This window comes from Urocampus carinirostris, chromosome 20, assembly GCF_059441175.1.
Source record: "Urocampus carinirostris isolate Australia breed hairy pipefish chromosome 20, RoL_Ucar_1.0, whole genome shotgun sequence".
NCBI classification, from domain to species: Eukaryota; Metazoa; Chordata; class Actinopteri; order Syngnathiformes; family Syngnathidae; genus Urocampus; species Urocampus carinirostris.
Window position 1 is genome coordinate 29,246,193 of NC_142368.1, and position 12,906 is coordinate 29,259,098.

At 41.0% G+C, this 12,906-nt stretch overlaps 2 protein-coding genes across 7 annotated transcripts in view; one reads left to right on the forward strand and one right to left on the reverse strand.

Annotated features, from left to right (window-relative positions):
- The window catches only part of mia3 (MIA SH3 domain ER export factor 3), a 54,778-nt gene extending 48,757 nt beyond the window's left edge, over positions 1-6,021 (forward strand). For 3 of the 5 annotated variants that reach the window (XM_088325383.1, XM_088325382.1, XM_088325384.1), the window contains exons 28-29: positions 826-1,150; positions 5,398-6,021. In XM_088325383.1, coding sequence (XP_088181509.1) covers positions 826-1,150; positions 5,398-5,576 — 504 coding nt within the window. In that variant the 3' untranslated portion in view covers positions 5,577-6,021. Of the gene's footprint in view, positions 1-825; positions 1,151-5,397 lie in introns of those variants that run through there. The other 2 variants (XR_015848307.1, XM_088325385.1) reach the window with 2 other exon arrangements.
- A 1,065-nt stretch (positions 6,022-7,086) lies between these two features.
- Positions 7,087-12,906, reverse strand: part of aida (axin interactor, dorsalization associated) — a 31,349-nt gene continuing 25,529 nt past the window's right edge. Inside the window, exon 10 of one of the 2 annotated variants that reach the window (XM_088325167.1) lies at positions 7,087-7,240. In XM_088325167.1, the coding sequence (XP_088181293.1) occupies positions 7,141-7,240 (100 nt within the window). In that variant the 3' untranslated portion in view covers positions 7,087-7,140. The remainder of the gene's footprint in view (positions 7,241-12,906) is intronic. The other variant, XM_088325169.1, reaches the window with a different exon arrangement.

The following is a 12,906-nucleotide window of genomic DNA, read 5'->3' on the forward strand; positions in this document are numbered from 1 at the left end:
AACGTATAAATTCTCATTACACTCCTATTAAAAGCAATAAGCTTTAAAATATGTATCAATACTTAAATACATTTTTGTTAATGAAGCCCATGAATTTATTTGAGTTTCTCAACTCATTATTACTATGTCTTTTCTATGTTATTACCAGGTTTATTATTGAAAATAGGGTTTCAAAGACTCAGAAAACTAATGCAAAAAATGAATTTTATTCAAAAATAACAATGACTCAGCCCTAGTGAGCCATTTTTGGGACAGGTCCACTGACACTTCTTTGCGGGGCACCACGTTGGAGACTCCCATACTGAGACGATCCAACCATGCATCAAAAAAACCTAAAAATTAAAATTCAGTTCTCCCATTTTCCCAAGAGGTTAACAAAACCGATTTGTTTTCTCAGGATCGCTGGATTAGGGAATTTTATTCATATGTTCTTCTCCCCATCTTGACCTGTTTTTGTATATTTCCTTGTTGTGAAGTAGACTCAAGCACTAGATCCACACATAAAAGATGAGGATGAAGCCCAAGCCTCCAAAGAGGTTACCGAGTCAGTGAGTAACGAGGCTGTTTGGTGGTCTCTGTGTGCAAGGGGACCCCTTTACCCTTCCTCGTTTAACTTCACATGCTTTTGGTTTAACAGGCTTGGCTGCATGTTGTCTTTGGAGTGTTTTTAACACAACCACAACAAGCAGCAGTCTAATCATAATTTTTCTGGTTATGGTTCCGTGTAGAGGGTTGAGTGACCTGGCTGGGGATGGTTATTTGAGTTTTTTTTTTTTTTTTTTGCAATGGCAACCAGGTTTGAAACGGCATCACATGTTCTCTCAGGGTCCTGGATCCTTCCTAGCATCACCCATCAGGGACTCACCAGGCCCATTGGGTCAAGGATTGCCTCCACACAGTCGCCATGAGCCACCCTTCCCCCCAGGACCACACGGGCGCCTGCCACCTGGTGGTCCATACAGACCCCCGAGACCACCTCTTTACCACCCGCCCCCTGGACCTCCCAATGGGCACCTATGTATGCCACTGTCTGTGCCACTAGGAGGAGACTCTGGGCCCCGCCCTGCCAATGAACAGCAATTCCCTCCCAGGGGTCCTCTGCCTCCATTGTTTCGTCTGCCGCCGCATCATTTTGGGCCGATGCCACACGGTATGTTTATTTTCACAGACTAACCTGGACTGCACAGCACACCTGATTATAAGCCACATTTGCAAATTTAACCCCTTAACAATCTTGTGAAATCGCCTAAAATCTCTACTTTAAGTAAATTAATTACTGTTTTTAAACCTTTTGGAGAATATGGATGGTTTTGGTCTCTTTTGAAGGTAGTTTTGCCCCAAACTGAAATTATCACTGCAAGTGTTACTAACATTGAGTAATCAACAGTGAAGAAAATAAGTATTTGAACATCCTGCGTTTTTGCTATTACTCCCACTTAGAAGTCACAAAGGGGTCTGATGTTTTAATGTGCCAAGAAAAACGCAAGTTTAATGTAACTTCACGCTTCGTGCATGAATAAAAACCAGCATGAATAGACCCTCATCATGGAAAAGGTGTCAATCAAAAGGGGAGCTTTAAACATACAGGGAATAATTTAATTTAGTCAGTGTCTAAACGGAAATATTGTGGCAAGATGAACTGATTACAGGAAGCAACGTCCAACAAAGCAGGAATGTTTAAGACAGATTTTATTTATCTTGTCGGCATCGTTGTTCGTTTTGAAGTAAATGTTTTACAGGGTTTGATTCTATGGATTGTCCTTGATGTAAACAAAGTTATTTACACAGGCATTCAAACAAGTTGAAGATGGCCAGGGGTTGTATTGGTGAGTAACCTCGGCTTTGTAGTTTTTGGGTATCTTGTTTCAGACTGATTTTGATGTTTCTCTGATAAGTATATTTTGAAATGTTCATCATATCTTGAATTCAAAGAGTTTTTTCCAATTATATGCAGCATGACCTATTTTAGTGACCGGTGACATTGTACAGACACACATTTGTTTATCAAAACTCCGACAGGCCGTTGGAACGTTGAGGGGTTAATGAAGTATTTTTCAACCTTTTTTGAGCCAGGGCACGTTTTTTTTCCTTTAGAAAAATTTCGCGGCACACCACTAACTAAAAATGTTGTATAATGACACTGAACAGTATGTTTAATTACAATATAATTTATAGTACCCACAGTTTTTACAGCACAGACACTTGACACTGACATAATATTTGCAGAAAATGATTCAAAAATGTTTTATAAAATTTTTAATTTTAAAAAGTGACATTGGATAATTTCTCACGACACACCTGATGATCTCTCAAGGCACACTAGTGTGCTGCGGCACAGTGGTTTAAAGTCACTGGGTTAATGTACCGTATATCATTAAAACACTTGCTGTGTACCGTCTTTGTAAATATCTTATGTTTCAATGTGGGCACATGTGGCTTATAGTCAGGCACGGCTTATGTATGTAAAAAATGTTTTTTACGGTTAAGATGTACTGGGTGCAGCTTATAGAATAGAATCTACCTTAATTGTCATTGTTACAAAATGGGTTGAAAATATTGTGACAACGAAATTGGACGTGGCACTCCGCCCTGGTTTATTCCTGGACGCTGGCTATTTCAGCTGAAAATGAAAATCTCCATTCTGATCCCTGAAAACTTGACATCAAGTTACATTTTGAGTTTCCGGCAATGCAAAACATTTTTTCACTTTTGAATGAATTGACTAATGTATTATTGCAAAGGTTTTACTGCCTACAAACGTCATTTGTTTTTACAACAATTCTTTCACAAGATTTTCTTTTTTTCCTGGTATCTTTTGATGCATGTTGGTTTCAGATCAGGGGATGGTGTAATAATAGTCTGAAATAATAGTCTGCGCAATAACCTGTGCATGCCTTTGAGACTCTTTGTGATTAAGGGCTATACAAATAAATATGACTTGACTTGACTAACATTTTTGGGGGCTTATTTAGTCGGTTGCAAGATACAGTTCTGTATTTAATCAAATTTTTTTAGTGGAACTACAATGTTGGCAACAAGATTGACTTAGTATAATTGGAAATTATTTGAATGCAACACAAACTTTTTCTTCTTTTTCCCTGTCTTTTTTTCTATTTTTTTTTAAATTATTTAAAAAAAAATCTCATTGTGTTTATTTTTTTTTTTTCCTAGCTTTTTTTTTTGTTCTCAATTTTATTTTTATCTGGCTTTTTCTGATTTTTTTCTTTGTTCACTTCCTTTTGCGTCTTTTTTCTCAGCTTTTCACTTCTTTTTTATTTTGGTATTTTTTTCTTCCTTTAAGTCATTTTGTGCACAATTTTACATAATTAGTCGTGTAGGGATTAAAGAAGCAAAAACAACCTGAAGAGCCGTTTGGGACCCGAAACCGAGCCGAAGAAGCCGGTTTTAGAAAAACTCTACTTACTTTACTTTTCAACTTGGTTAGACATTAACTTCAAAATACCGCATTTAGAAAACTGCGTCGGGGGAACCCGTGTATTTTTACCTTCATGCACTGTAACTTTGACTTAATTTGCTTCTTAATTAGCAATTTCGAGCCCTTATTTTTGTGCACTGGCTAGATTTTCATGTGCGCTGAGAATGTGCAAGCAGTGCGCAATTGTGCACGCGCGCAGCTCAGAGTGAACGTTGCTGTACACACGTGCCTGGTAGTCCACTTTTATGGTAGATAATGAGGCATTTGGCTACCAGACAGAGTTAGTTAGTCTTTCCGTTAACTTGCGCTTCTTTGGATTTCTTTATTTTGACATTTTAGCACTTGGCCAAAATCACATTATCACCAGCAGCATTCTCTTGGGATGATTTGTTTTAATTGACCCCTGATGTTCTGACTGCCCGCTGTCGTGTCTTCATGATGTCACCAGTCACTAAATTGCGTCATGCCACATATCATTCGAAAGCTTAAACTCTTGGGATTCAAGATATGATGAACATTTTAAATGTGCTAATCACAGAAACAAGATACCTGAAAACTATAAAAGCTGGTATAACTCACACAAACATGGTCTGGTTTCATTCATGAGAGTCCAGGGAATCTAACATGTAAAAAAATTACTCTAAAACACATGATAATGCTGACTGATAAAAAGAATTCACCTAACAGCATTCTTGCATCATTTGATGATCCTTGGTGTAATCAGTTCGTTTGGCTATATAATTCACCATTTTATCATAAACCGACTTGTCAGATGGCATCCAATTTGTCTGTTAGCCACTGACCTTTTCATTGACACCACTCTCGGCCAATTGCAAGGTTTTTTTATGGTCCTTAGCCTGTGACAAGCTTTGGGTTTTTTTTGGGGGGGGGGGGGGGGAACATATAACCTACTTGTGCTTTAAAAATCTTCAACTAATAGTGATAGATTTAAATGTCCATTGACACATTGGTTAGCCAATGAAGTCTACAATGTAATATGCCATTTCACAGGATGAGTTCAAATCTGAGACAAAAATAAATGTGTGTAAATACAATCAGAGGTCCACAAGTGTGCACAAGTATAGATTGACTTGTGGAAAGAGAAGTCAAACATTTACAACTCTCCACAATGTCTAAATATTGGCTAAAGATATAGGGCTGAAACTCGTCTCCAACTAGCCACTTTTGGAAAGGTTTTAACATACCTTTAGAAAAATGCGTAAAATGCAACGTTTAGTCTTTTAGATTTAGATCAAATTTGACAAGGTATCAGAAAAGCTATTGTCTCTCCTGTTTTCCAGCTAAGTTGCCCATGCTACACTCTTCCGCAGGCATGTCATTGCAAAAACAATTTCAGGCGAGATTGCAAAACATTCTTTGTCTGTGTGTTTCAACCTGGATTACTCAATTTTAGTAGCACTTGCAGTGTTTTAGTTGTGACAAAACTAAATAAGTGTGTTACCTTTTCAGAAGAGAACAAAAACGGTGTATTTTCTCCAAACAGTTCAAGAAGTCATGTTTGTTTGTATCACAAGAAGTCTCAAAGGACTGCACAGACTATTACGGACTACTTTTACAGCATCCCCTGATCTAAAACCCACATGAAGGCAAGGAAAAAACTCAACATGAGAATGAAGAGACCTTTTGAAGGGGCCACACGTACAGTGTTGTTTTTATCAGATTTTTTGTGGCAAACTCGATAGGGCCCAACTTCACTCAGACCCTAGCTTGGAGTTTGAGACCCCTGGTCTATAGACGTAATAAATTGCAATTTACTTTGGGTATGTCTGGAATTGAGATTTTAGGCGAATCTTACAGTAGCGTTAAGGGGTTTAACAGTCCGATTCCCTGGTCTACACCAATCCTAAGCCATCTGCTAGGCACTGGCAGTATTTAAAACGTAGAAAAAAAGTAAATGGACACAAAATCTCAACACACTTTCTGTGCTGCCTCCGTTTTAGGTCTTCGGGGGGTGACGGTGCCCCACGTCCCCTTACCTCCTGACACACGCTTCCCGGGTCTGCCTCTACCACATCCTGGGCATAGCGAAGCTTTGGCTCCGCCCCCAGCTGCCAGAGCCCCGCCCCCAAAGCGGGAGGCCTCTCAGGACTCGGTGAGGCAAGCCACCATCAAGCCTTAAAAAAAAAACACGTTTGGAACGGGAACACTCCTCACAACAATACAAGTCCCTATATCGAGAATGATTTTCGTATTTTCAGCCTTGAAAAAAAAACATGCCATTTATAAAATATGGTCCTTGAATGGATTTTTAGCGATCGCGCGGAGTGTATTACAATGAGATAGTTGCCACATTGTTTATTAGTAATTATTGTGCAATAATTGTATGTCAAAGGATTTATGTTTTGAATAATATAACAAATGATTCATTTGTCATTTCCTGTGGAAATTTTTCAAAGCGGGCAAAGTGAGCTTTCGCTTCTAGCATTTCATGATCAAATGTAGTCTTCCCTCAAGTTTTCTCTGGTCCTGACTCTGCAGGAGATGTGTGATTTGATAGACAGATGTTAAACTTATTTTACTATGTTGATAGAAATCTTTTCAATAAAGAATGCAAAAACTGTTTAGCATGATGTCACACGCATTCACTGCTGGCTTCAGATGGAAAATACTTCTGTCTTTTCCTGTGAATGGCCCTACATAGGCGAAATTTCTTATGAGAAATTTTCATTGCTGCAAATCAAAGTGCTTGATCAACTAAAATGAAAAAAAAAACAATGCTTGTACGAGAATTTAGATTCTAACTTTCAATATGTGCACTTGTGAAGACAATGAGGAGCTCTTAAGTGGTAGTACAAGTGGACTTAGTCACAGTAAACATGATTCTGTTGAAGTATTTTTTATAAGATTAAAAAAATTATACATATTTGTTTTGATATGTTGTGTTAGAATGTTTAAAGTTTTTATTTTCTTTAGACAATTTTGTTCTAAACGTTTACATTTTTTTCAGTGCCCACCCACTGATACGCTCTTTTTGGTGTGTGAGTTTGTGTGTGAATGGGTAAGTGTGAAGCACATTGTAAAGCGCTTTGGTAGGTCTTCATTGACTTGAAAAGCGCTATATAAATGCAGACCATTTACCATTTGTTGTTGCTTTAATCCATATATTACCAATTATGTAACATTATGCACAGAATTGTTTAAAAAAGACAATTGAAAAAAAGGAAACAAAATGAAAACTGATTGAAAGCTCGAGGGAAAAGTAAAAGCAGGAAAAAATAAGTAAAAGGTAAAACAAGGAAAAGCGGGAAAATAAGTAAAAGGTACAAATGAAAAAAAATAAGCTAAGAAAATGAAACAAGAAAAAAAGGTGGAAAAAAGGGATTGGAAAAAACAAGGAAAAAAATACAAATAAAACGAAATATGAAGAAAGCATGAAGAACAAAAAAGAGAGGACAGGTTTTGGGGGTCCTTCGATCAGTATATTACCAATAATAATGCAATAGTATGCACAAAAAGAATATTTTTTTTAATCTATTATACCATTAAATTATAATAGCAAAAACGTATAACCTTTTTATATAGAGCAACTAAGGTAAAGCAACTGGAATCCCTGCCTGACAACATAATGTTAATTTCAAATATTGACTTTTCATTGCAAGAACAAATAAACGACAAAAACATTTTTTTTTTTCAAATCTCTTTAATGTACTCAGCGGGGAAAAAATAATTGCTGCTTTATTGTTCTAGCTGTCCTTGTGCAATGTTTGATGTAGATGAAGATAAAGCTGTTTCTTAGTGAGGAGCTGAAGTTTCTTCCTCTTGAAGTCGGTGGGCTTCTTGTATCTAAAAAGAAAGTTTTATTATGTCAATATTGTAGGCGTTTGGTCACCAAATGACTCCTAACATCAGGTGTTGCGAGACATCAGTTGAGTAGAACTATTGTCGCAGCATTTACTGTGCACAGTAGTACGAATGTTTATGGGAGCCGGCCCCTTATTAGGGATATGGCCAGGAAAAAGAATAGAATTATGTATTGTAGACAAAGTGACATAAATGGGGAAACAAAAAAAATAAAACTAGACCAAAAAAAGGGAAAAAAAATACAGGACAAACAAAAAAAAGCAGGAAACAAAATAAAAAGGAAAGAGCTAGGAAAAGGAAGTAAATAATTGTTACAGTGCATCCGGAAAGTATTCACAGCGCTTCACTTTTTCCACATTTTGTTATGTTACAGCCTCATTCCAAATTGTATTAATTTAATCTCATCTCAAAATTCTACATAAAATACTCCATTATGACAATGTGAAAAAGTTTATTTACTTTTTTTGAATTTATTAAAAATAGAAAACTAAGAAATCACATTTACATAAGTATTCACAGCCTTTGCTTAATACTTTGTTGATCCACCTTTGGCAGCAAATACAGCCTCAAGTCTTTTTGAATATGATCCCACAAGTTTAGCACACCTATCTTTAGGCAGTTTTGCCAATTCTTCTTTGCAATAAGTCTCAAGCTCAATCAGGTTGGATGGGAGACATTTGTGCACAGCCATTTTCAGATCTCTCCAGAGATGTTCGATCAGATTCAAGTGAGTGGTTCTGAAGCCAATCTTTTGAGATCTTGGCTGTGTGCTTTGGGTCCTGCTGAAAAATGAATCTTCGCCCCAGCCTGAGGTCAAGAGCGCTCTGGAGCAGGTTTTCATCCAGGATATCTCTATATACTGTATTGCTGCATTCATTTTTCCTTCTATCCTGACTAGTCTGCCAGTTCCTGCTTCTAAAAAACATCCCCACAGCATGATGCTGCCACCACCATGTTTCACTGTAGGGATGGTATTGGCCTGTTGATGAGCGGTGCCTGGTTTCCTCCAAACATGGCGCCTGGCATTCACACCAAAGTCCAATTCTTGTCTCATCAGACCAGAGAATTTGGTTTCTCATGTTCTGAGAGTCATTCAGGTGCTTTTTAGCATTTTAGCATCATTTTAGCATACAAAATGGCGGCGCCCTGTATGGCTGCGGCTGCATCTGCTCCCGACAGTTTCTCACATTCTGGTCAAAAACCCCAATCTTCGACTCAGTTTATGAGGGCGAACAAAGACAACTCTAACTGCAGATTAATTACGATCGCAGTTTTTTGCTGGATATGCGAACATCCAGAAATCCAGCGCAAATTTCGACGATCACTCTGGAGTGTTTACTTAGCCTCGGAGTGCTACGTCAACAGAACACAGCGGCCTACAAAGCAGCGAGTAAAAGTGGCAAGCGGAAGCCCTGTGACCGGGGAAGGAAACGAGGTTGTCGGGCCGGGCTAACGGCTCGGATGAAGGCTAAACCCTTCAAAATGCCTCTACCATCCATTTTCCTATCCAACGTCCGCTCCCTGGACAACAAACTGGACCATTTACAAGTGGAATTCTCATCGAACCGCGAGTTGACGAACTGTTGTGCTTTAATTCTGACGCAGACATGGCTAAACTCATCTATCCCGAATGACGCTGTTAGCATTGTGGGGCTAACTGCTTTCCGCGCTGATAGAAGCGGCGAGCTCACCGGCAAAAGCAAGGGTGGCGGTCTATGCATTTATACAAACAACAACTGGTGTAGAAATGCGAAGATAATCTCGAATCACTGCTCACGAGACATTGAACTTTTGACGGTGATCTGCAGACCCTTCTACCTACCGAGGGAGTTTAGCGCGACCATCATTACTGCCGTGTACGTGCCCCCCAGCGCTAATACGAAGGAGGCAATGGACGTTCTCTACCGAACTGTGAGTGAACTGCAGCATGCTTACACCGAGTGCATTTTTATTGCGGCGGGGGACTTTAACCAGGCCAATATGAAAACAGTTCTCCCGCATTTCCATCAGCATGTAAATTTTGCTACAAGAGGTAGGAACACATTAGACCTGGCCTACACAAACATCAAAGGTGCATATAAAGCAGCCCCCACCTTGGCTCATCAGATCACCTTTCTGTTATGCTAATTCCAGCATACAAGCCCCTGCTGACCAGAGAAAAACCTACAGTGAAGCAGGTGAGGGTGTGGTCTGAGGGGGCAATGGAGGCACTACAGGACTGCTTTGATTGCACTGATTGGGACATGTTCTCAGTAGCCTAGATGGTAAGGCGCCCGCTTTGAGACTGGGAGGTCGGTGGTTCGCGCCCCGGCCGAGTCATTCCTAAGACTTAAAAAGTGGTCGGCGGCGCCCTCTGTTGGCTGCGGCTGCATCGGCTCGCTACAACGGGTCAGGTGCAATCGACATTTCGTTCTGTGTACATTGTTACACAGAATGACAATGCAAGGAAATTATTATTATTATTATTATTTAAATCGGCTGCCACTTACAACAACAAAATAAATATAGATGAGTACGCCATTACTGTGCCTATATCAGTAAATGCGCAGAATACGTCAGCAATACCAAAACTATATGCACCCGTGCCAATCAGAAGCCCTGGATGACTGCTGAGATACGCAAACAACTAAAAGTACGGAACCTTGTCTTTAAATCTGGTGACAAGGAGGAGCTGAGATCAGCAAGGGCTAACCTGAACCGTGCTATCAGACTAGCAAAGCAAACGTACAGTCAAAAAATCCAGGAACGTTTCCTCAATAAAACCAACACCAGGGATATGTGGAAAGGCTTTTAGGCCATCACTAAATACAAGCCAACCACCGCCCCAGTGCAGGACACTAGCATGGACTTTCTGAATGACCTCAACAAATTCTTTGGAAGGTTCGAGGCACAAAACGGCACCACTGCAGCGAAAGCGGTTCCAAATCAGGACGAAAGGGCACTCCACCTGGACTCAACCGACGTGAGAAAGACCCTGAGAAGGGTCAACACAAGGAAGGCTCCAGGCCCGGACAACATTCCGGGGCGGGTACTTAGGGAGTGCGCCGATCAGCTGGCTTGTGTACTAACAGACATTTTCAACACCTCGCTAGACCAAGCCAAAGTACCATCATGCTTCAAAATTGCCAACATCATCCCAGTGCCAAAGAAACCCCAGATCTTATCATTCAACGATTACCGGCCCGTTGCACTGACTCCTATCATAATGAAGTGCTTTGAGAGACTGGTTAAAGAGCACATCACCTCCAGTCTCCCCTCCTCATTCGACCCCTTTCAGTTTGCCTACCGGACAAACCGCTCCACCAGGGATGCCATCTCCTCTGCGCTTCACCTGAGCCTGACACACCTAGAGGAGAAGAACACCCATGTGCGGATGCTGTTCCTGGACTTCAGTTCAGCATTCAACACCATCATCCCACAACATCTGGTAGACAAAATGAGACTCCTGGGTTTCAACACCCCCCTGCGGAACTGGCTGCTGGACTTCCTCAGTGACAGACCCCAATCAGTGCGGATAGGTCAGAACATCTCAGATGTCATCTACCTCAGCACGGGCTCCCCCCAAGGCTGTGTCCTGAGCCCCTTGCTGTTTACCTTGATGACACACGACTGCGTCCCTAGGTCCGCCACAAACCACATCGTGAAGTATGCTGACGACACAACAGTGGTGGGCCTCATCAGGGACGACAACGACCTGGCCTACAGAGAGGAGGTGGAGCAGTTGGTGGCCTGGTGCAAGGACAACAGCCTGGTCCTGAATGTTGACAAAACTAAAGAGATCATTGTCGACTTTAGGAAAAACCGGCCCAAACATGCCCCACTTTGCATCAACAACAAGGCTGTGGATGTTGTCAGCAGTATCAAGTTCCTAGGGGTGCACATTACAGACAAACTCACCTGGTCCGTGAACACTGCATCACTGGTTAAGAGGGCACAGCAGCGCCTGTACTTCCTGCGGAGGATGAGGAGAGCCCACCTGCCCCCACCCTCCCTCATCACATTCTACAGGGGCACCATAGAGAGTATCCTGACCAACTGTATCTCTGTGTGGTGTGGAGGCTGCAGCGCTTCCGACTGGGGTAGTGTGAGGAGGGTAACGAGGACAGCAGAGAAAATAATCGGGACTACACTTCCCTCCATTCAGGACATTGGCCAGAAGCGCTGCCTATCCCATGCTAAGAACATTATCGGGGACCCCTCTCACCCCCATCATGGACTGTTCACTCTGCTAGCCTCTGGGAAGAGGTACTGCAGTGTGCGGTGCAGGACCACCAGGTTCCGCAGTAGTCTAGTCCCCCTGGCCATTAGACTGTTAAATGGTCAATCTAACATATAGTTAACCTATCTTAACGGCTGCTAATCTGACTTTTTGCACTACTGGCAGTTCTTTATAGCTTGCCACTCCTTGCACATTTGCTCTCTGCACTATTGTACTTACAGTGTTACTGTTACAGTGTTAATGTTACTGTTTACCTGACTTGTTAACCTGAATGCCCATTTTGCACATCTGGTTAGCTACTCCTCTTGCACTATCGGCACTATGGTATGGTAAAATACTATACGTAGGCATAATACAACTTTTACTTATATCTGTACATTCGAGGAAACTGTGCGGGTCAGATGTATCGACATTTCGTTCTGTATACACGTGTACTAGAATGACAATAAAGTAGATCTGAATCTGAATTTTAGGAAATTCCAGACGGGCTTCCATGTTCCTTTTACTAAGGAGTGGCTTTCGTCTGGCCACTCTACCATACAGGCCTGATTGGTGGATTGCTGCAGAGATGGTTGTCCTTCTGGAAGGCTCTCCTCTCTCCACAGAGGAACGCTGGAGCTCAGACAGAGTGACCATCGGGTTCTTGGTCACCTCCCTGACTAAGGCCCTTCTTCCCCGATCGCTCCTTTTAGAAGGCCGGCCAGCTCTAGGAAGAGTCCTGGTGGTTCCAAATGGCTTCCATTTATGAATAATGGAGGCCACTGTGCTCATTGGGACCTTCAAAGCAGCAGATTTTTTTCGGTATCTTTCCCCAGATATGTGCCTCAAGACAATCCTGTCTCGCAGGTCTACAGACAGTTCTTTTGACTTCATGCTTGGTGTTTGTGCTCTGACATGCACACTCAACTGTGGGACCTTATATAGACAGGTGTGTGCCTTTCCAAATCATGTCCAATCAACAATTTACTGCAGGTGGACTCCAATTAAGCTGTAGAAAGATCTCAAGGATGATCAGTGGAAAAAAGATGCACCTGAGCTCAATTTTGAGCTTCATGGCAAAGGCTGTGAATGCTTATGTAAATGTGATTTCTTAGTTTTCTATTTTTAATAAATTCAAAAAAAGTTGATCTTTTTCACATTGTCATAATGGAGTATTTTGTGTAGAATTTTGAGATAAGAGATTAAATTAATACAATTTGGAATGAGGCTGTAACAACAAAATGTGAAAAAGTGAAGCGCTGTGAATACTTTCCAGGTCCACTGTAATTGTTAATAAATAATGAATAAATAATTGTTCATTTCTTTTTGATGATGATGGCGGCGCTAATGGACATAGCGACTCACAGCTCTTCAGCTAATTTTCTATTTATTACCGTTCTTTTATCTTTTTTGCTTTATTTTCTGGACACATGCGTGGCCAATAATACCT